At 43.2% G+C, this 22,500-nt stretch overlaps 1 protein-coding gene, 1 long non-coding RNA gene and 1 pseudogene across 3 annotated transcripts in view; 2 read left to right on the forward strand and 1 right to left on the reverse strand.

Moving 5' to 3' along the window:
* Positions 1-8,288, forward strand: part of ENPEP (glutamyl aminopeptidase) — a 71,953-nt gene extending 63,665 nt beyond the window's left edge. For both annotated transcript variants that reach the window (XM_066631682.1, XM_066631683.1), the window contains 3 exons: positions 126-266; positions 1,776-1,857; positions 6,796-8,288. In XM_066631682.1, coding sequence (XP_066487779.1) covers positions 126-266; positions 1,776-1,857; positions 6,796-6,936 — 364 coding nt within the window. In that variant the 3' untranslated portion in view covers positions 6,937-8,288. The remainder of the gene's footprint in view (positions 1-125; positions 267-1,775; positions 1,858-6,795) is intronic.
* Positions 2,677-22,500, reverse strand: part of LOC136655333 (uncharacterized) — a 41,762-nt gene continuing 21,938 nt past the window's right edge. Inside the window, exon 3 of the long non-coding RNA XR_010794647.1 lies at positions 2,677-2,838. This is a non-coding gene — a long non-coding RNA (uncharacterized lncRNA). The remainder of the gene's footprint in view (positions 2,839-22,500) is intronic.
* Positions 17,428-17,547, forward strand: LOC136656417 (5S ribosomal RNA; annotated as a pseudogene).

Consider the following 22,500-nt stretch of genomic DNA (forward strand, 5'->3'; position numbering starts at 1 on the left):
GGTTAGGACCTGAGTAGACCTGGTTAGGATTGTGCCCTTAGTTAGTTACTTCTAGCTCCTTTTCCATCAGCCCTAATGAGACTCCCTTTATCATATGTAATTGCTTCCTATCTGATTGCTCCTAGATATTTAAAGAGCATCTATAACACAAGCCTCATTAAAAGTCAAGATGTGTTCACTGTCTTGAGGTACATCTCGTACAACAGCTATGGCAAAACAATGGCTTGGGACTGGGTACGGCTCAACTGGGAATATTTAGTCAGCAGGTAAGCTACCATGTTACCAAAAAGGCTGTTTTGTTTAGGGGAATTATTTATATTAGGCTTCTGGAAACTTTTGGGACCATAGGCTGGATACAAGACAGCGTAGAGCAAAGAAATCCCTTGTTTAGCTTAATGAGGAGATTGGGAGAAAGGTAACTTTAAATCAAAGGATTATATTTTTATTGCAAAAATACACAAAGGTAAAACATAATACACATGGAGAATCGATAAGTATAGATTTCTAGTACTGGTCTGGTGTACCTAACTAGTGGTGGATGCGTGTGCTGTGTATTTTGGGTGCATCCGAAAAAGAATCAGAAATGGACAGGAAGTAGGGAGGTATTATAGGGGTTCCTTAATCTGCTAAACCCAGTTGCTGACTAAAGATGGGGGAGCAGGGAGGAATAGGTAGGGAAGAAGGGGGGAGTTTAGACGCAACGATATATTTACCTGTCCGGGGGGGGGGGGAGAGTTGGAGGAAGAGTCTGGCCACTCCGGCCGGTGGGCAGTCAGAGAGAGAGCGCATGTGCTCTGAGTTCTCTCTTATAAGATTTGTCTTGGACCTGGAAGTTTATCTAAACTGACCGGAAGTATCCCAGAGCTGTGGGCATGCTCAGTAACACACAATGGTACATGTGGAGTATGTAAAGAAAAGGTGGAAGAGTCCAGAACTCAGTTATCAGCAAAACTTGGCTCTGGGGGAGGGGGAGTAGCTTACTTCCTGTTGCTACAGGATTTGAGGCTGGAGGTGGCTTAATGGCTGTAATTTAGTTAACAATAGGTGGTAGACTTTGCTGCCAAAGTCCTCCTCCTTTAAGGTGTTTGCATATTCAGTGATTGACTTAAACAATAAAGACATTTCCAGTGTCTCTGGAGAAAATGAGTCTTCCCAGACTGACAATCAACATGAGAGATGAGTGAGCTTAAGATTTGACTCCTTTTGTGGCCTGAAAGAGAAGTTTTAGGCCTGCATTTTAGTCCAAAATACATAACTAGATATAAAAACACAACTTGGAAGGGAAAAAGGGGATTTTCACGTAACAACCAGACTTTCAGCATGGTGGGTCACCTTCCTGATTTTTCTTTTTTTAGAATGTCTATTTTCAGCAGAATACTTTCATTTTACTATACCCACTTACCATCAAAGCTTAAAAGAGAACATTACGTCATTCCCCCCCCCACCTCCTCAAGCACACTCTTCTTGTGAAAACAAACATACCCTAAGAATCACTTTATTTGCATAATAAATCTAGGAATAGTGCCCAAGATATTTTGCCACCTAATCCAAGAGGTGTGTCCCAGAACCTTTATACCTGCCTGTTAGAGCTTTTAAGCAGAGAGTGAGATATACACATGATAGATAAAATAAAAGATTGGATATTCTAAAAATGGAAGCGCTAACATTATTCATCATTCTCTTTGCATTAAATATGTAATTTCAGAAGTTAGTATACTTTATGCATGTTGCGCACATAATTTGTACACTTAATAGCATAATGCTGTTTTTTCCAGATACACTCTCAATGACAGAAACCTGGGTCGCCTTGTAGCAAGAATAACAGATACGTTCAACACAGATCTCCAGCTATGGCAGGTATGGATGTAGTTCAGCCAGTAAAAGATTCTATATTTTAATCATAAGCCATTTGAAAGCCACTAGCCTGAGCAAAAAAAAAGCATCACTCCCTGACTTGAGAAATACGGTGCATCGCTGAATGCAGGATCTACGCTACCCATGTAATGAAACTTGATTTATCTGAATTCATGCCCTACAAGTTAGCAAATCTGCATGCAAAGATCACTTTCTTTTATGCAACATTTCCATTTATTCAAACTTTGAAGGTTCTTCAGGCCATTCCGGTAAATGGAATTATTCTTGTGTTGTGTATATATACAGGTGTGTCCCCATATCCACAGGCAGAACCCCCGTAGTTAAGTGAAACTGCAGGTATGGTTGAAGACCTCCCCCCATCCTCTTTAGCCAAGAGGAATTCTGATCCCCTCGCCTCCAGAGGGTCCTCTGAGCCCAGCAGAAGCCATTCACATTCATTTGCGGTCTCTGCCACACTCAGACTGAACCTTAGAGGTAAAAAAAAAAAAAAAAGTCACTTCTGGTTTTTTTTGTAAAATGGGAAGTGACATTTTTAATGCCTTATAAGGCATTAGAAGGCCCAAGGAAGCCCTCCTTTTACTTCTAAGACTCAGTCTGAGCACGGCAGAGGCTGCAGACGGATGTGCATGGCCTCTGCTAGGCTCAGAGGATCCTCCAGGAGCAAAAGAGGCAGAGTTCCCTTCACCCCCGGAGGGATTGTGTGTATGGGGGAGGGCCCACAGATAAGCGAATCCACAGATACAGGATCCGCGGATACGGGGACCCCCAAACTGCAAAGCTAGGACTAAGGTTGGAGCCTGATTCCAAGTGTTGGTTTATTGATACCCTTCAAGATGTATCTTCAGATGTGAGCTACTTCATGAGAATAAGTTCCCAATTCCCTTAGTGCAGGACTCTGCAGTTATCCTTGAAAGCAGGGGTGTCCAGACATTTTGGCAGGAGGACCACATCATCTCTCTGACACTGTCACGGTCGGGGAACAAAAAGAGAATTAATTTACATTTAAAATTTGAATAAATTTACCTAAATGAATATATTAGAGATGGAATTTACATGAATGAATGAAGGTCTTGCAATAGCTCAAGTCCTATAAAAGGCCTTGCACAAAGCAAGGCCAGCCTTTCCTTCGCTGCCACTGCTGCATCACAGACGTGAAACAGCAAGTAGTGGAGGGAGCCCTCGTCCCACAGCTCAGGTGAGAGGTTGAACAGTCATCCTCATGCTTAGAGCAGTTGCTGGGCTCCAGCAAGTCTCCAGAGAACCAGAGGCTCACTGGAGTCTGAAGGCTCCCTGAAGGCCTGACTGGGAGCCTCTGAGAGCCATAAGTGGCCCTCGGGCCGGGGTTTGGGCACCCCTGCTCTAAAGCTTCAACTGTCTACGGTAATAGGAAAGAAAGGACCAAGCTAGTAATTACGTTAAGCCTGTCATTAGCAGCAATGGACTCAAGTTTTTCTTTCCAAAATAACAGCCATGGTGTGGCCCAATTACCATGGTGGAGGAAGGGGGGCTTTAACACTTTCCCCCATTGTGCAACATTCCTTGTTTGGTCATAACGGTTTGCTCAAACACTACGCAAATGACTCCTCTGGATTCACAAGTCGTTTTGATTTCTTGCATTACTGCAGTTCTGATGGAGCAAGAAGTACAAAGAAGAAAAGTACATTGCCTATTTCCATAAGGACTTGTGTGGCATAGGACAGCTGTGTGACAGCATATAATCATGCTCACCTGCAATGTGGTTCTGTGGTTCAGCTACAGATGAGCACAGAGTCAAGTGTTCTCTTGCAGATTGTTCAGGGTGGTGTGTCTTGGCATGCAACTCATGTGAAACCAACTCATAGATTTCTGCTGTGAGTTGGATGTTCACAACCATCTTGTGCAGCCTGCAAGAGAACCTTGGCTCTGCTGTTCTCTGACACATTAGCGATGTGCCGATCTTATCTGAACCACAGAATGCACACCACACATGAACATGACTACACCTGTGTATCATACATCATAGCTCTGGACATGAATTGCCACAGTGTTGTTCACTGAGCTATCTCAGCTGTCCTCAGAAAATGGCTGGGTGTTGAAGAATACTTCAAACTCAGCAGACAACACATAATGGCAGAATGTAGAAGGCATAAAGAAAAGTCATCTGGACAGTTAGAGCAGAGCAAAGCTGGCAGTTATAAATATCAAATGGCAAAGTCATCAGTAAGTCAGCACACCAGTGTTCAGTAAACACGCAAGAATATGGTCACTTGGACAACTTATGAAGCAATCCTAACCCCTTATGTCGGTGCTTTCCAGCCCTTACTTTGATACAGTTGGGGGCATCCACTATGACTGCTTTTTGACATCTGCCACATGGTATAATTTAAGTATCACACAGAATAGTTTGCAAGACATTGATGCAACTGGCTAATATGTAGAGATGGGTTTTTAAGTGATAATGAAATAAAAACACATAATACCACTTTCTCATTTTTGTTTAAAAAAAATTGTGAAAAATAAAACCATTTTCTAACACCTATTCTCTTCACCTCTACATGCATGTGGTTGCATCTGCTGGCACTATACCACCTATATACCAACTTTTTTCTCTGTAACTTTGTGAACTTTTTGTTGAAAAGTGGTATATAAATATTGTTATTATTGTTAATATTACTATTACTACTACTACTAATAAAAATAATAAAAACAGTTTTATTTTATTTTATAAAATAAAACAGTTTTTATTATTTATATATATAAATAATAATACTAATAATATAAAAACAAATATTGTTGAAGTTTTGGCGCACAATACACCAGACATCACAGTAAAAGAAAAAAAATTAAGTGACCATCATCGCTATAGCAATACCTGGCAATCGTAGAATTGACAAAAAAGAACATGAAAAAATTAGTAAATATCTGGATTTAAAAATTGAAATCCAAAGATTATGGATCAAACCAGCAGTGGTCATCCCAGTGGTGACTGGTAATAATAATAATAATAATAATAATAATAATAATAATAATAATAATAATAATAATAATAACTTTATTTTTACCCCGCCTTTCTCCCCAAAGGGACTCAAGGCGGCTTACAACAGATTAAAAACATAATTTAAAAACAAATAAAAAACATATTAACACATCATAAAAAACAGCAGTCAGAGTAAAAAGAATAGGTAAAAAGAGCATAGAGCAGCAGCAAGTCATAAAAGAATCAGGCCTGTAAAAAAATATTAAAAGATGTTAAAAAGATGTTAAAAGGCCGAGAACTCAGAAGGCCTGTTTAAACAGAAGGGTCTTCAGGCCTCGCCGAAAGGTCTCAAGAGAGAGAGCCATTCTTAAGTCAAGAGGAAGGGAGTTCCATAGCGTTGGTGCCACTACTGAAAAGGCCCTATTTCTTGCAGCCGCCCCACGTACCTCCCTAGGCGGCGGCACTTGTAAAAAGGCCTTCTCTGATGACCTGAGAGGGCGAGCCGGATTGTACGGGAGCAGGCGATCTCTAAGATACCCTGGTCCAGAGCAGTATAGGGCTTTAAAGGTCAATACCAGCACCTTGAATTGGGCCCGGAAACGAATGGGCAGCCAGTGCAGCCGCTGGAGAAGCGGACTGATAGAGTCGAACCACCTACCTCCAGTAACCACACGGGCCGCCGCATTCTGCACTAGTTGCAGTTTCCGAACCGTCTTCAAGGGCAGCCCCACATAGAGCGCGTTACAGTAATCTAATCTCGATGTCACTGAGGCATGGATCACCGTGGCCAAGTCTGCACGATCCAAGTACGGCCGCAGCTGGCGCACCAGCCGAAGCTGAGCGAAGGCCCCCCTTGCCACAGCTGCCACCTGGGAATTCAGGAGCAGCTGCGAGTCCAGGTGGACCCCCAAGCTGCGGACCTGCTCCTTCAGAGAGAGTGCAGCCCCATTCAGCGCAAGCCGATAGTCCAGCACCTGCATCGAGGATTTCCGAACCAGGATGGTACACTGGATGCAGTTCCAAAAACACTTGAACTGCATTTAAAACATGTGCATGTTGACAAAATTACTATTGGTCAAATTCAAAAAGCTACCCTGCTTGGTTCAGCACACATCATTCGCAAATATGCTATCACATCCTAGGCCCCTGGGTGGGGCCCGACTAGTAATTAACACCAAGTCTAGCTAAGAATGGGCAGCTGTGATATGCAAGATGATGATGATGGTGGTGATGATGATGATGATAAATCACCCACCTAGAACACTTTTAAAGTGATTATAATTTATAATTATAATTTAGTAAACTGTACCCTTGGAATAAAAACACATAAGTGCTTTCTGCACTTCTCATTTTGTTAAAAAAAACAAAATCTTTGAAAAAATAAAACCAAGAAAGCGCACCTCTACTACTATTTCATAGCAAAGGTGACTGAGCTAAATGATATGTTGTCTATTTTCAAGACATATAGCATGATTGCATAATCCTGCAATAGGCACATGGTCAGAACATGGGTGCAGTGCCTGCACATGGTGGATTTTCATAAGACTCAGTAGAGCCCCATTTTCTCTCTGCCTTTCTCAGCACGAACCACAACCCTGATGAATTTGCTTTTTCTATTGAGGCAAGCAGAAAGCAATCTAAGAGACAGTTTTCCTTCATATTTGGCTAGATAGACCTGCATCTTGAGCAATGTACTGCAGACAAAGAGGAAACACCGCAAGAGGGGGGGATATATAGAAAGCATGAGCAGACTTCAAATTCCCCATAGCACCCTTTTTGCCTTGTGTCTGTATGTGTGAAACAGCAGGAGGGGAAATACAGAAGTCTGTTGAGTCTTGGGGATCCCTCTGTGCCCTAAAAGGGAAATACTATGTTCCGGAAATCCCTAGCATTAAATAATTTGTGATTAGCTTCTGTAAAACAGGCTCTGTCAAACTCACTAATGCATTTTTTTCTTCCCTAAGTTGAACAATTTCTTTGAGAAATATCCTAATGCCGGGGCTGGAGCAGCATCCAGAGAACAAGCTCTCGAAACCTTGAAGAGCAATATTGAATGGCTAAATGAAAACAAAAATGAGATCACGGAATGGTTTAAAAATTATTGATCGTACCTGGCAAAATGTTATTCAATTTTTGTTTTTTCATATGCTGCTTGGACTTTATTTTCAAATTACAACAAATGGGGATGTGTATCAATTTTAGAACCTGGTAAAGTTGTCACCTCCCTCAGATAAAATAAACACTTGTTTGCAGATGCTAATTTGAAGATAGCAACCATAGGATAAGAAAACATTGAGCCATTAGTATGTTTGCTCTCATTTATTTTTGTGAGATGGGCAGCCCAATCCTGAGCTGCCCAGGGTGCGCGGCTGCAGCAGCGCCGAGAACAGCACCTGCTGCATCCTGTGCGCCTCAGCCTGCCCCAGGCAGCGCCTTGGATGAGGGAAGCAGCCCCGCAATGGGGCTACTCACTTTACCGCCAACCAAAAGGTTGGCAGTAAAGTAAAGGCGTTTGTGTATGGCGTTGAACCCCACACAAGCACCTTGGATCTGGTGGAGTGGAGCTCCATGGGACCCACCTCACTTCCTCCCCCCGGCACGCAGGCCGCCCGCCTTCTCTGCACCCTCTGGCTGCCTCCCCCCTCCCTGGAACACTCCTCCCTGCCTCCTCCCCGCCCCCGCTTACCGTGCCACGGCTCTAGCACCCACCCAGCGCTAGCCCAGTGCTGGCCCGGCGGTAAGCCTCGCAGATGTGCCTTATGGCACATTTCCGACAGTGCACTCCGGCGGAAAGCTGGAGCACCAAGCACAGGATTGGGCTCTAAGGGCACAATCCTAACCAGGTCCACTCAGAAATAAGTCCTATTTTGTTCAATGGGGCTTAATCTCAGGAAAGTGTAGTTATGATTGCAGCCTAAAATGATCATATTGCGGAGCTCACTGTAGGCTCCAGGTTCTGTATGTGATGAGGATCATTCATGTGTGTATTTACCAAACACACAATTTATTTTCAAAGTCCTTTGTTTATACAAAACTCCACAGATTATTTCAAGAACTCAGGATGTCCTTCCAAATGTACCTTCACAGTGATCCATTCCAAAGTAAGAACTTTGCCTTTGATTCCATTCAGGAAAGTTAGACTGGAAACATTTTTTCTGACAGAAAAATTAATTAGGAAATAGAACCAAAGTGCTTAACATGACCTTGTAAAGCAGGAATTCTTAACTGGGGGGGGGGGTATCCATACCCCTTGGACATATGGGAACCAAATGATGGGAGTATGAGACACAGTCTCTGAAGATCATTAGATTAGATAGTTAGATTAGAGATTATCACCATTAGCAATACATATTGAGGTGTTCTGTTTCTAGCTATCCATATGTAAAGTAAAACCAAGCTATTGACATCTTTTAAAGTCATACTGGTACCTAATAGGACTGGTGGTGGTAGTGGTGATGATGATTTTAGCAATCTAGCGAAAGGGGTATGTGGACATACTGGGCAATTCATTGAGGGTCTGTAGTCATGAAAAGATTAAGAACCCCTGTTGTAAAGCATGCCTCAAGCATATCCTTATTCTCTACTGTATATGCAAGCAGAGTGTTATTTCCAATCCTTTGTAGTGGTTCATAAAGAGAGCATCCCTCTGAAAGGACCCACAAAGCATGGTGTGGTCTTTGTGGGTTTCCACAAGTTTTCCTGGAGAAGAAGCCATAGCCTGGTGGAAGAGGTCATGCTTTGGATTGAAAAGGTTCAAACCCCAGATTCCAGAATCTTAGGTAGTGGGAAGATTTCTGCCTGGGACCCTGGAAAGCAACCACCAGTCAGAGATAAATAATACTAAACTCAATAGACCAATGGTCCAACAATCTCAGGCAGCTTTGTATGTTGATATGAGCCCTCTCTCACTTTCATGTGAACAGATCTGTAGTCTTTCAACAGTTAGGTAAATATTTAAATCCATCCTGATTTCAAGTGTAGGGACTTGGGACTTACTCTTTCTACTGTGATTCTAAGCGCTTGTTCTGAGTTGTGCGTGTGCTCCTAGATGTTATGGGGATAACACACGCACATGCACGCACGCGCGCGCGCGTGCACACACACACACACACACACACACACACACACACACACACACACACACACACAAGCTTCTGATTGCAAGTGATTCCCTGTTCTGTCTGTAATGTTAAGAATGTGGATTGCCATCATGTGGAGAGTGTCCATCTTCAGCTGCCAGAACCATCTGGTGGAGACCTAGAGAATTTCGGTTTGATAAGCTGCAGTGTATGGAGCAAGCAGTTCTAGATATGGTTGGGGTCCCGTGATTGTTTTTGGTGGTGTCCCTGTAAAAGTATAACATGCACTGTGGCCCCAAGTGCCATGTGTTTGTAATGTGAGGGCTAAAACTGAGTGCCCTGACTCCGTGCTGTTGTTTTTTTTAATCACTAAATAAAATAAAGTGCTTTCCAATTAAAAAAAACAAAACACTGTCCTGTCCTTCTTTCAAAAGATGCAACTGAAACATTTAATATTTTATTTCTTTAAAAGATTTATACCTTGCCTTTCCACAATTCCAGCAGCTCAATGGCTATATATTGTAACCCAAAAAGAAAAGAAGTATCAATATAGCTTGAATGAGAGGTCTTTCATTTCATTGGTTTGTTACTATCATGAATTAAATTGTTCTGAAGCTAGTGCAGAATTCAGCTGCCTAACTCTTAGGAGATTTTTGGGGGTGGGTGGGCTAGTATACCAATTCTTGCTCAATTGTACTAGCGTTCTTTTTGCCATCTGGCCCAAGTTAAGGAGGTGGTTATTCAGTTGGCATCCTTCAGTCTCAGAAGACTATGGTGTCACGCTCTGAGTGGTGGTTCTGGAACAGAGTGTCCTCTCCAGTGCGCGAAGCCTGGGTAAAGTAGGTATGGAGGATAGGCTGTTACCCATGCAGCAAATCCCCCCTCTCCACGTCGCTGAAATGGTTCAATGGAAAGGCAGAGGCCAATACGGTTGGTTCCAGCGGCGTCGCAGGAGTTGCCAGAATGTGACTGTGTTCAGCCATGAACTGCCTCAGGGACTCCGGCTCCGGATTTTGCCTCGAGGTTGACTCCTGAAGCCTTTTCCACAACTGGATGTAGCCACAAGGCAGTGGAGGTTTGGGATCAGAGTTTTCCTTCTCTCAGATGAGCTGCCTTCCCAGGCTGACGAGTCCCATCTACCCGGTGGCTGTTTAGTCACCTCTTATGACAAGTACAGCCAAACTGAGGGCCTATTCTTAGCCCCCAGCCCCCAAGGGTTATGAGGTGGTTATGCCACTAGAATAAGAGATTGCTATTGACATATCTAGCCTTTTATACCATTAATAACAGGAAGTAATCTGATTATTTTCTTAATATGATTCTAACTAGAAGACAGAATAAACTAAGGGTCCAAACCTGGGAGAAGAGGAATGTTTAAATGTCAACCAATTTCATGTACTTCCTCTCACTAACAATCCCTTTATAGTATGAATGAACTGGTCTACAGATCAGCTTTTGCTGAAATGGAGGCAGACTGTCTTCCAAATTTTAAAAAAAAAAAAATTTGTGTGAAGCAGCTTCCATTCCTTTAGGTTGAGTCTCAATTAGAATAGTAACAGTGCTAGCCTCGGTAGGTCTACTCAGAAGTAAGCCCCATTTAGTTCAATTAAACTTACTCTGAGGAAGGTGTGTATAGGATTGCAGCCTTAGGTTAATTACAGATCCCTTCTATACTCTCTCTCTCTCTCTCTCTCTCTCTCTCTCTCTCTCTCTCTCTCTCTCTCTCTCTCTCACACACACACACACACACACACACACACACACACACACACACACACGGTCATGAAGTTTCTCTATCTGGAGTCAGTACTACTGGATAAACAAACAAGTGAAAGTAACTCCAGACAAAATGTGGGTGCTATTAATTATGAGATCTACTATCCAGGTTATGAATTGTCCATCTTTTTTTGGATGAAGCTGCCCTCCCCTCGAAGGAGCAAGTTTGCATTTTGGGAGTGCCTCTGGACTGTCTTATCATTTGGATGGCCAGTTGCCCGACTTGAACTGGTCCACCAACTGCATCCTTTCTTCAGTCAGTTAGATCTGTTCACCCATAGGTGACATCACATTTGAATGACCACAATGTTCTCTGCCCTGGAAGACCATTCAACTTGTACAGAATGCAGTTGCACAATTCAGTGGCGTCACTAGGGTTTGCATCACCCGGTGCGGGATGCCAGCACGTCACCCCCCATGCAATGGGCATGGCAACACCCCAGGTGGTGAGCGTGGTGATGTACCATCACTCTGCCCCCGCTGGTTTTTTGGCTGTACCTTCTGTTAGAACAAAGAGAGAACACATTCTGCATGATACTATGCATTGATTGATATATAAAATGATTGTATTATTCCTCCAAACTGTGATTTTAGCGATTTTGATCACTAGTGGTGTCACACACACCCCGGGTGTCAACTTACTAACACCTTATTGCAGCAGTTCTCAAACTTTTAGCACTGGGACCCACTTTTTAGAATGACAATCTACCCAAGACACATCATAAAGCAAATTAAATAATTAGGAGTAAAATAAAATTAATTTTATTTTAATTAAATTAAAATAAAACAAGCAATTAAATAAGCAGAAGCCAGCCCTGGTCCACCAAGTGAATTTCCTCTGTAGCCTGCCTGCAATAACACCCCCCGCCCTCCAAAACCAGTAAGGTTTTCAGCCCTACCAAGTGCCCAGTTCAATTTAAGAACTTCTGTTTAAATCAGATCACTGTCAGGATCCACCTGGCTTTTCGAGTCTCGAAAAAGTTCACCTTATTAGCTGAAGCCTCCGTTTTGATCCTTTTTAGTGTGGGGGGAGGCTGCCTTCTGGAGCCCTTGTTTAGCTCCAGTTCCATCAGATCAGGACCATTCTGGTGGCTTCACATTCCCCTTTGCCTGACCTGGCCTGAACATCAGCCAAGACATGTTTGCTTACTCGCAGGTAAATGTGATCGTGAGGCTTAGTTTGCTTTCCATAGGGCTTAATACATTCATCTACTTGGAGGAAGGGACTTCCTTCTCAGGTATTGTTGGGGTCTGCATTAATTGGATCAGGACCATTCTGGTGTCGTTGGATTCCTCTCAGCCTGCCCTTTCTGACGGACTAAGGCATGTTCGCCTACTCATGAGTAAACGTGTGATATGGCTCAGTTTCGCTTTCCATAGGGCTCTATACATTTTTTGTTCTCCGGTATTTTGGTGATAATTTTTGATAGAAAGGAGATATTTCACTCTGGTTTTCTGCATTGCGTTCTGCTGGAAATTCTGCATCCAACAGTATATAACATGATGGTATTGCTCTTAAGTACCATGATTTTACCCCCCAGTGCACATCACCAGTGCGTGTCACCCCCCCAGTGCACGTCACCCTCCCGTGCGCATCACCTGGTGCAGCCTGCACTGCCTGCACCACCCGCACCCTCCTAGCGATGCCATTGGCACAATTGTTGGTCATTACAAGGTGTGCACATCCTACCTTTGCTTTGTCAGGAGCATTGGTTGCCAGTCTGCTTCTGGGTGTAATTCAAGGTATTAGTTTGGACTTTTTAAAAGATGTAAACAGTTTGGAAGAGGAGTACTTGGAAAGACCATCTCCTCCCATATGAAACTGCCCATCCTCTGAGACCAATGGAGAGGGCTTTCTTTCATGGTCCATGAGTGGCAGAGGTGCATTAGTCAATGACACATGGAAAGGCCTTCTCTGCAGTGGCACCCGGGAACTCCTTGCCTCTGATGTAAGGCTAACTCACTCCATCACTTTCCTGTTCTGGAAGCAACTGAAAATATTTCCGTTCCATTTTGTCTTTGGAACCTGTTTTTATGGTGATCTGTTCTGTCTTCTCTTAGTTGTGATATTTTGATGTTTTGTGCTGTTGTTTAATGTTGTCTTTTTGCTGATACTGAATTGATTTCTCTTGTGGTTGTTATTCATTTTATGCAGCAGATTTGCTGCTCTGCCTTTCCAATCCTGACAAAGGAAGCTCAAATCTGCTATATAATATATTACTTAAGGCGTTGTTGGCCATTATGTACTAATAAAACAGAAATGTTTTCTTAACACAATAACAATTTCACTAAGCACGCTCCCACTTTTTGATATTCAGTAGCTATAAGGTATAAAGGTTTGAGGTCTAAGAAATGTAGCAGAATGAAGCAATTTATATGGTTTATACAAGACCAAGAAGGAAAGCCCCAACCCCATTTCCCCCCAAGTCTACTCCTACAATGGCATAGCACAGCCTTTAAAGCTGTGGGTTGGGAATGAGGCTTTGCAGTGACGAGCAAAAGTTGCTTTAGAAGCCTTGATAGTGCCCCTGGAAAGACTCAGTTCTCATCAAACTGTCAAAGATCAGTCTGTGATTTAGGGAGTAACAAGGCTTGATGAACTTGCCTCTACCTTGTGGCAGCTACTTGTGTGCTGCTCTGTCACCTATCTCAGCTTTATTACAGAAACCATGACTTGCCCAAGACAACTCAATGACCCGCTTTAGTAAACAGGTATTTTAATTTGGACGCCTTTTTACGTGACTAGGGCCCTTTCGTCCTGCCAAGGCACTGCTATGTAACGGAGTAGGTCTAACCCTGTGCTACCACACAGTTTCCTACAATATCTCCTCTATGGAGAACTCATGCAAGGAAAGCGCCCTACAGGTAGACCACAGCTGCGATACAAGGACATCTGCAAGAGGGATCTGAAGGCCTTAGGAGTGGACCTCAACAGGTGGGAAACCCTGGCCTCTGAGCAGCCTGCTTGGAGGCAGGCTGTGCAGCATGGCCTTTCCCAGTTTGAAGAGACACTTGGCCAACAGTCTGAGGCAAAGAGGCAAAGAAGGAAGGCCCATAGCCAGGGAGACAGACCAGGGACCGACTGCACCTACTCCCGGTGTGGAAGGGATTGTCACTCCCGAATTGACCTTTTCAGCCACATTAGACGCTGTTCCAGAACGTGATACCATAGTCTTTCTAGACTGAAGGTTGCCAACAGACAGATAGCAGTGATATCCTACATTACAATCCTAAACTGGAATTTACACAACAAAGACAAATTGGATACTCCAGCAGTTAGAACAATTCCTAGCAGGACAGTGTGAACTTATGGGTGTTTTCATTTTATCTTTCATTTCTATCTTGAATGCAAAAATGAAGGAGGGAAGGAAAGAAAGAAAAAGGTAAATATGGGATATTGAAAGGTAATACTGGCGGGGACTGCATAGCACAGCATGTAATGGCAGATGTTCAAGCAGCCAGTGCAGTTTAAAATCCCACCAGTCAGGTTTTTTTAAAATTTAATTTAATTTAATTTTGGTGGAGTAAGGGAAGGTGACATACTAAATCTCATCACTTCCTCTCCCTGAAAGCTGAAGAGTTTAATTTCTTTGAACAGACTTTGGGGGTATAGAACAACCTGGGGTCCAACACCAGTGATGTTCATACAAATGTACTGAATGAGGGAAAAATAGGGATCAGAATAATTGCCCCAACAAAATAAAAAAAAAATACCACCACCGCATAATCAACTAATATGGGAGAAGGCCACAGCAAATTCAAGTCATCTTTCAACATCTGATGTATTAAGAGCAACCTCTAGTGGCAAACAGAAGTCATTACAGCCTATCAAAATGTTTCGATTTGTTGTTTACATGTGGCTTGTCAAACATAAGGCCCCCAGGCTAACAGCGCAAGCCATGCATGTCTACTCAGAAGTAAGTTTCACTGAATTCAATGGGCCTTACTTCCATGTAAGTGTTATAGGACTGCAACCTAAGTTGCATCACTTTCAACGTATTGTACCATTTATGATAAATACACTCCTTATTTCCAGCCAGGATTCCAGAAGACTGTTGTTGCAGGCTCATTCATCTTCAGTTCTTCTAGCTAGATTTAATGCCCTACCCTCAAATAAGATGAAAGCCAGGTTTGATGCTTAAACAATCCAAAGCGTGCCGTTGTGGCACAGGTACCTTGGAGACAGTCCCCCATATCCTATTAAGTTGTATCCGATATTCAGATCTAAGGAGCCGTTATGTACTCCCCTTGATAATTTCGCTTAATGGATTTGAAATGGACGTCGTCAGACAATTACTAACTGGCAGGAATGAGGCAGTATCAATTAATATGGCTAAATTTCTTTACCATGTTTATATAAGAATTGTTTCCGGAAATTGAGCTTAATCAATGTATGATATTGATAATTTTCTTGGACTATTATTTGGGTTTCTTTATACATATGCCAATAAAGGTTTTCAAATTGACTATAAGAAATATATAAATATATATATTTCAGCATTCAACTGCTCTCCCAAAATGGTCTCAAAAAAAATATATATATTTCAGCATTCAACTGCTCTCCCAAAATGGTCCCCAAAAAAAAAAAAAAAAAAAAAAAAAAAAAAAAGGGAAAGAGGGGGGACCCGGGAAACTATAGGCCGGTCAGCCTAACATCCATACCGGGTAAGATGGTGGAATGCCTCATCAAAGATAGGATCTCAAAACACATAGACGAACAGGCCTTGCTGAGGGAGAGTCAGCATGGCTTCTGTAAGGGTAAGTCTTGCCTCACGAACCTTATAGAATTCTTTGAAAAGGTCAACAGGCATGTGGATGCGGGAGAACCCGTGGACATTATATATCTGGACTTTCAGAAGGCATTTGACACGGTCCCTCACCAAAGGCTACTGAAAAAACTCCACAGTCAGGGAATTAGAGGACAGGTCCTCTCGTGGACTGAGAACTGGTTGGAGGCCAGGAAGCAGAGAGTGGGTGTCAATGGGCAATTTTCACAATGGAGAGAGGTGAAAAGCGGTGTGCCCCAAGGATCTGTCCTGGGACCGGTGCTTTTCAACCTCTTCATAAATGACCTGGAGACAGGGTTGAGCAGTGAAGTGGCTAAGTTTGCAGACGACACCAAACTTTTCCGAGTGGTAAAGACCAGAAGTGATTGTGAGGAGCTCCAGAAGGATCTCTCCAGACTGGCAGAATGGGCAGCAAAATGGCAGATGCGCTTCAATGTCAGTAAGTGTAAAGTCATGCACATTGGGGCAAAAAATCAAAACTTTAGATATAGGCTGATGGGTTCTGAGCTGTCTGTGACAGATCAGGAGAGAGATCTTGGGGTGGTGGTGGACAGGTCGATGAAAGTGTCGACCCAATGTGCGGCGGCAGTGAAGAAGGCCAATTCTATGCTTGGGATCATTAGGAAGGGTATTGAGAACAAAACGGCTAATATTATAATGCCATTGTACAAATCGATGGTAAGGCCACACCTGGAGTATTGTGTCCAGTTCTGGTCGCCGCATCTCAAAAAAGACATAGTGGAAATGGAGAAGGTGCAAAAGAGAGCGACTAAGCTGATTACGGGGCTGGGGCACCTTCCTTATGAGGAAAGGCTACGGCGTTTGGGCCTCTTCAGCCTAGAAAAGAGACGCTTGAGGGGGGACATGATTGAGACATACAAAATTATGCAGGGGATGGACAGAGTGGATAGGGAGATGCTCTTTACACTCTCACATAATACCAGAACCAGGGGACATCCACTAAAATTGAGTGTTGGGCGGGTTAGGACAGACAAAAGAAAATATTTCTTTACTCAGCGTGTGGTCAGTCTGTGGAACTCCTTGCCACAGGATGTGGTGCTGGCGTCTAGCCTAGACGCCTTTAAAAGTGGATTGGACGAGTTTCTGGAGGAAAAATCCATTATGGGGTACAAGCCATGATGTGTATGCGCAACCTCCTGATTTTAGGAATGGGTTAAGTCAGAATGCCAGATGTAGGGGAGAGCACCAGGACGAGGTCTCTTGTTATCTGGTGTGCTCCCTGGGGCATTTGGTGGGCCGCTGTGAGATACAGGAAGCTGGACTAGATGGGCCTATGGCCTGATCCAGTGGGGCTGTTCTTATGTTCTTATGTTCTTATGTCTCACATTCTTGCCTCTCCAGATTCTACTATCAGCCATGTCACAAAAACTGAAAATGAGGATTAGGGATGATTTCCCTTGCTTACCCTGAATTGGACTCATAATTATAACATTTGACTTGTTATTCTTACCCAGAGGTGGGTAAGAATTCCTATTGTCGGTGTGTGTGTTTGGGTAAAGTGTTAGACCCTCTATACCACACCATGGTCCTGCTCCAAATCAGCCCTTCTACAGTGGCCTTTGGGTCACAAATAATCAGCCTTGCCTGACTGCTGGATTGCAGACTAGGAGGACAGCTCTGTGGGCAAGCAAGGATGGAGTAAGATGAGCATAAACGGCCAATGGTCATGGGATGCAGCACCCGGCCAGCACACATGCTGATGAATTGGCCTCCATCTGAATTCACAAGGTCACTGTTTACTTGTGGTTAATTTGGGATTATATATGTTACTTAGCCCCAGGTAGCTGCAAATGGCTCCCTCTGACTTCTGATAGCTGGTATTCCATAAGCAGAAATCCTGGTTATTGCAGCATTTTCTGAAGCAGTGGTCACTCGGGTCAGGCAAGAGACTTCATTTTCATAATTGACCTGGTTTAAACACCTCATTGTAAAACCAGACAGCAACGGTTACCCTGCACATGCCTGATCTCGTCTGATCTCGGAAGCTAAGCAGGGTTACGCCTGGTTAGTACTTGGATGGGAGACCACCTGGGAATACCAGGTGCTGTAGGCTTTGCCAACCACCACCATGTTAAAACCATGGGAGCAGAAGAAGGCCAGAAGTCCCAAGAGCACCTGCACCTTTTCCTTTATTCCTGGTGCACTGTGAGATGAAGGGAGGAGGGAAAGTGAAAAACCACCACCACCCTTTCCACTCCCCATTCTGTGTTTCTTTCCTGATATGTTGCTTCACAGGGCACCAAATCAACGGGGATGGGACGGGACGGGATGGGACGGGAGATGACTCAAATTGCTCTCCCATCCTATTCTCACTTCCTAAAGCTGCTGGTCCTACTTTGCCACCCTTGGAGACCAATGCGTAAATGGGGAGTGCATTTTGCCAGGGAAGGGTGTTTTGGGACTGGACGGGTATTTTCTGAGCCTCAAATTGCCTCAGAAAATGATCTGATCTGGTCCCAATTTTTTTTTTTGGGGGGGGGGGGGGAGGGGGAATCAGTTACCCCTTTTCTAACCATAGGGGAATATATGTGATAAACTGTGTCAGAATTTCTGCAGGTTTTGCAAGAAATTCATCTCCAGTGAGATGGATTTGGCAAGCATTTAGGGGGCCTGTGTGCTTAAAATGGCTGTCACGCACCAGATGCTTTCTATTCATTTATTTCACAAACGAGGAGCCACCACCGAAAAAGCCCTATTTCTAGCCACCGTCATCAACAACAATATTTACATACTGCTTTTCAACCAAAAAGTTCACAAAGCGGTTTACAGAGAAAAATCAAATAACCATGGCTCTCTGCTGGTGGCGGCACAATTAGAAGGGTCCATTCTGATCACTTGAGAGGACAGGTAGGATTATACGTATGTATCCCATGATAAACCATTTCATGGTAACCATTAATGCTAAAACCACCTTTTCACCTGACATTCTCTTTCACCCCCCCACATGAAGCAAAAGTCTAAGCCACTGCCCACTTTCTGTCCCCCTCCTCAGATAAATTCAGCCGTCCTCAATGATGCTTCCGATCTGCCTACTTGTAGTAGCCACCTCCCCTCATTCCACAATCACCTTAATAATAAAAATAATAATACAGGTATTTCTATACCGTCTTTCTTGGTCCTCAGATTTCTCCTCCGACTTTATTCAAGGCGGTTTACATAGGCAGGCAATTTTTTAAATCCCCATAGGGATTTTTACAATTTTTGAAAGGTTCTGTCTTTCAAGAAACCACAACATTCAGATGTTTCTTTCATTGATCTGGTCGCACATTCTGGCCTCCATCCTCCCACGCTCAGAGCAGATGGAATAACTCGGCTCAGCTTGTCAGCTGCTTCAAGGTCGCACAGTGCCGGTGGCCTTGAACTGGCGACCTTCAGATGTTATCTTCAGGCAAATAGAGGCTCAACCCTCTAGACCAGACCTCCTGCCCTTGCTTCCTGCCTCCTGACCTTGCTTCCAAAACCACCAGTGACCACATTCAAATAGTAAGCAAACACAGAGAGGCATTCCTATTGGCTTCTCAAGGACTATGCTAGCCCCTTCTTTTGGAAAGTTATCCAAGTGTGACCATTTTCAGAAGGTAATTCCAGAAATTTTAATAAGGGCTGAAATTTGGGACCTTTATAAAGGGTAGATGCCGCACTCATCATTTGCTCTCAGTTTTAGATAGGTTTCCCGTTTTTTAAATCATACACTGGGAGCCAAATTGCTATTTGAACTTATGTAAGGGGAAGGCACAAACCCAGTGAAGTTTCTAACCTTTATCTGTGAACAACTAAGATTCGGGTGCTAGTAGCATCCCCCAAAAGGGTGGGGAATGGTAAATTTTGCAGGTGCCTCAATGCGCAGTGTAACGGACCTTCCCCCTAGCCTCCAAAGCCATTCTGGGTGTCGAGAGCAACACAGAGGAGACAATTCCACATGGCTCTCATCACCCAGAATGGCTCCTAAGGCAATGGGGAGGGGTTGCTAATATGGCGCATTGAAGTCCCCTTCTATTCCCCCCCCCCAGACATGCCACTGCCAGGCCCTATCAAAAGCTGCTTTTGAAAATTCTAACACTTTCAAAAACAGTTTTCCTCGAGGTATGGAGGTGGCAGTGTGGGCCGCTGTGAGATACAGGAAGCTGAACTAGAGGGGCCTATGGCCTGATCCAGCGGGGCTGTTCTTATGTTATTAAGTTCAGTGCTTCTATTTGAAAAAAAGAAGTCTAATTCCATGAATCCAAGAAGACTTTAGTTTCATGGTCTTATGGAGATTGGCCATAGGAGACAAATTTAAATTTAAAAAGATTACAGTGCATTCTGTTAATGTCAGTGGAAATTTTAGACAGCAAAGGAGCACTGCATCCAATTAACACTGGGGGAATTCTAAGTTTCACTAGTTCTTCAAACAAAGAACAAGTCAGTGCTACAGTCACGTCTCCCAGACATCAGTTCTGTTGTGACCTCACTAGAGGGAGCAATTTATTTTGAAATATTCGTCAATATTAGCTCAGTGCTTAGCCAAAGCTCTGGTGAGTCAAAACTCAGAAGACATTTCTGAAGCAAACATGCAGTTTCGGGGGCATGAGGAGAAGGGGAAGAGAGATGAGTGCAACACGACATGAAAATACAATGACATTCGTTTGAAAGCATCTGAAGACTTCCAGGCTCTCCAACAAACTGGAATCATTCTGACTAATATTAACTTTGACTTCACTACTGCTAACATTTTGCTTGCACGTTTCTGTTTGCAAAGATTTCTTCAGCGTTAAGAAAATAATTCCAACTGAAACTACGTGTTAACATTAAGAGAAACCTGCCTTTTCCTTCCAGCTTGGAAAGCAAAATATATTGCAAAACAAGGACTTTTTTCAAAGTGACAATGGGGTTGAGAATGCGTCAACATTTACTTTGTAGCCTCTATTCAAATGTTAGGCATTTATGACAACTGTAAACATTCATTTTGGATGGCCTCTGGAGGGGCAAGGTCACAGATGAGGGAGTATGTTGGTTTTATTGTTCAAAACCCCAAAGGGACTGCTTGTTTTTGAGGTATGTTTTCAAGGCTAATAGTCTGGTTCACAATCAGTTCACGTGAAGTTGTAGAAGTGGTCAGATTGAAGGCAATTGTCCCGACAAAGTCAACGGAGGCTAAGTGGTTTGAATCCAGATTTTTCCATTTAGCTGGATTATAGTTTGGGCTATTACTTGCAGTGAGTTTTCTGCAGGTTTCAGAATGAACCAATCATGTGTTAAATGTAGATGTTAGCCACTGGTCATTCATCACTCTACATTGCCTTGGTCTTGCAATGTACCACCCCTGTACGGTCAAACTGTATGCAAGTGATTCTGTATGTCCACATCTCCTTGTGTGAAGTCAAAAACAAGAAGCCAGGGAATTACCCTCACACGCCATCTTCTCCTAACTGATGGGAGGTATAGATCAGTGGTTCTCAAATGTTTTAGCACTGGGTCCCCTGTTGGAACCCTCAAGAAGAGATGTCATTGATCTGGAACTGATGACATGGCCACAAGTGACATCATCAAGCAGGAAAATTTTTGGTACCCCCATATGACAAAATCAAATCTAATTGATGAAGTTAATTAATTAAAAGTTTATAGTAGGTTTAAAAAAATTAAAGAAGAACCCTTGTAACCCTCCCATGCAGTTGCTGAACTGTTAAAAAAATATTCCTCAAACATCCCAAAGGCTGCAATTCTATCCACACTTATCCAGGAATAAGTCCCATTGACTATCACTGTTAAAAGCATCTACATAGTAGCCCATTAAAGGTACAGATCTACAATCTTTCCCAAAATGGAGCCACGTACCATGATAGCATCAAGTCTAATACATTGAAAATAAAATACACATTGAAACGAATGGGGACCTACCTGCAGTTGGACTCACGACCCACCTAGTGGGTCCCGACCCACAGTTTGAGGAACACTGAACAGATAATAGATATGGGGGGGATTCTTATGGGATAGCTCTTCATGATTCAGAAATGGTAACAACAGCTTCAAAAGAGTAGTGAAATTTAGGCCACAAAATGAAACATGTTTAGGCTGCTGTATGTGGTGAAGCATCAATATGTAACCACATGAATCTGCTGCTTGTCTTGCAGGTTTTATTGTGCCACTTTTTAAACCTACTACTGATGGGAGAGGCTATAGCTCAGGGGCAGAGCACATATTATGCATGTAGATAGTCCCATGGTATGTTCTTGCTCTCATCAGACACCATAGCTGAAGACAAGGAATGAGCAGCAATATTTCATCAGCTGAGAGTTGACTGCAGTGCTGACCTATATACCAGCCATACATTACACAACTTGCTTGGATGTTGATTCTTCATACATACAATGAAGGCAAAGGAGGCTCCAACCAGCCAGGTGTGATATACAATAAGCAACCTGGCAGCAAATAGGTATAAGCAATCTTGATATATTCCCATCAGCCTGAGGAAGTCAGGGAAAAAGAGTGACACAAACAGGCCTCCTCCAATTAGGGTTTTAAGCACCATCGCTTTGAACTGGGCTGAGAAACAAACCGATAACCAGTGCCAGTGCCTCAATACTGGTGAAACTGTGTACAGTACACAGTGTACTATATGCCTAGGCTTTGCCAACCATCTCCTAGTAGCATTTTGTACTATTCCAAGCAGTCTTCAAAGGAAGGCATCTCATAAAACATGTTACAACATTCTAATCTGGGTGTGATATATGCTCATAGGAACATACTGATATTTTTGCTGTTGGTGGAAGTAATCCTAGGAACAGAATTATGAAAAATAATGTATGGCCTCCTTGTAGGTATTACTGGCACAAAGGAATGCTGCACAGCAGGTGGATCAATGGTGTAACAGTGCTGTAGTTACTTCTCCCTGCACATCTCCCAGACAAGAAGGAATGACCTAGAATTCACCATAATGCAGAAGAAAATTCCAGATTTATGCTGTTGGTCAAAAATCAAAGGTGAGGAACTCTCTTTAAAATGTGCTGCTGAAAGCGTCTAAGCATCA

Source organism: Tiliqua scincoides, chromosome 6 (genome assembly GCF_035046505.1).
Source record: "Tiliqua scincoides isolate rTilSci1 chromosome 6, rTilSci1.hap2, whole genome shotgun sequence".
NCBI lineage: Eukaryota > Metazoa > Chordata > Lepidosauria > Squamata > Scincidae > Tiliqua > Tiliqua scincoides.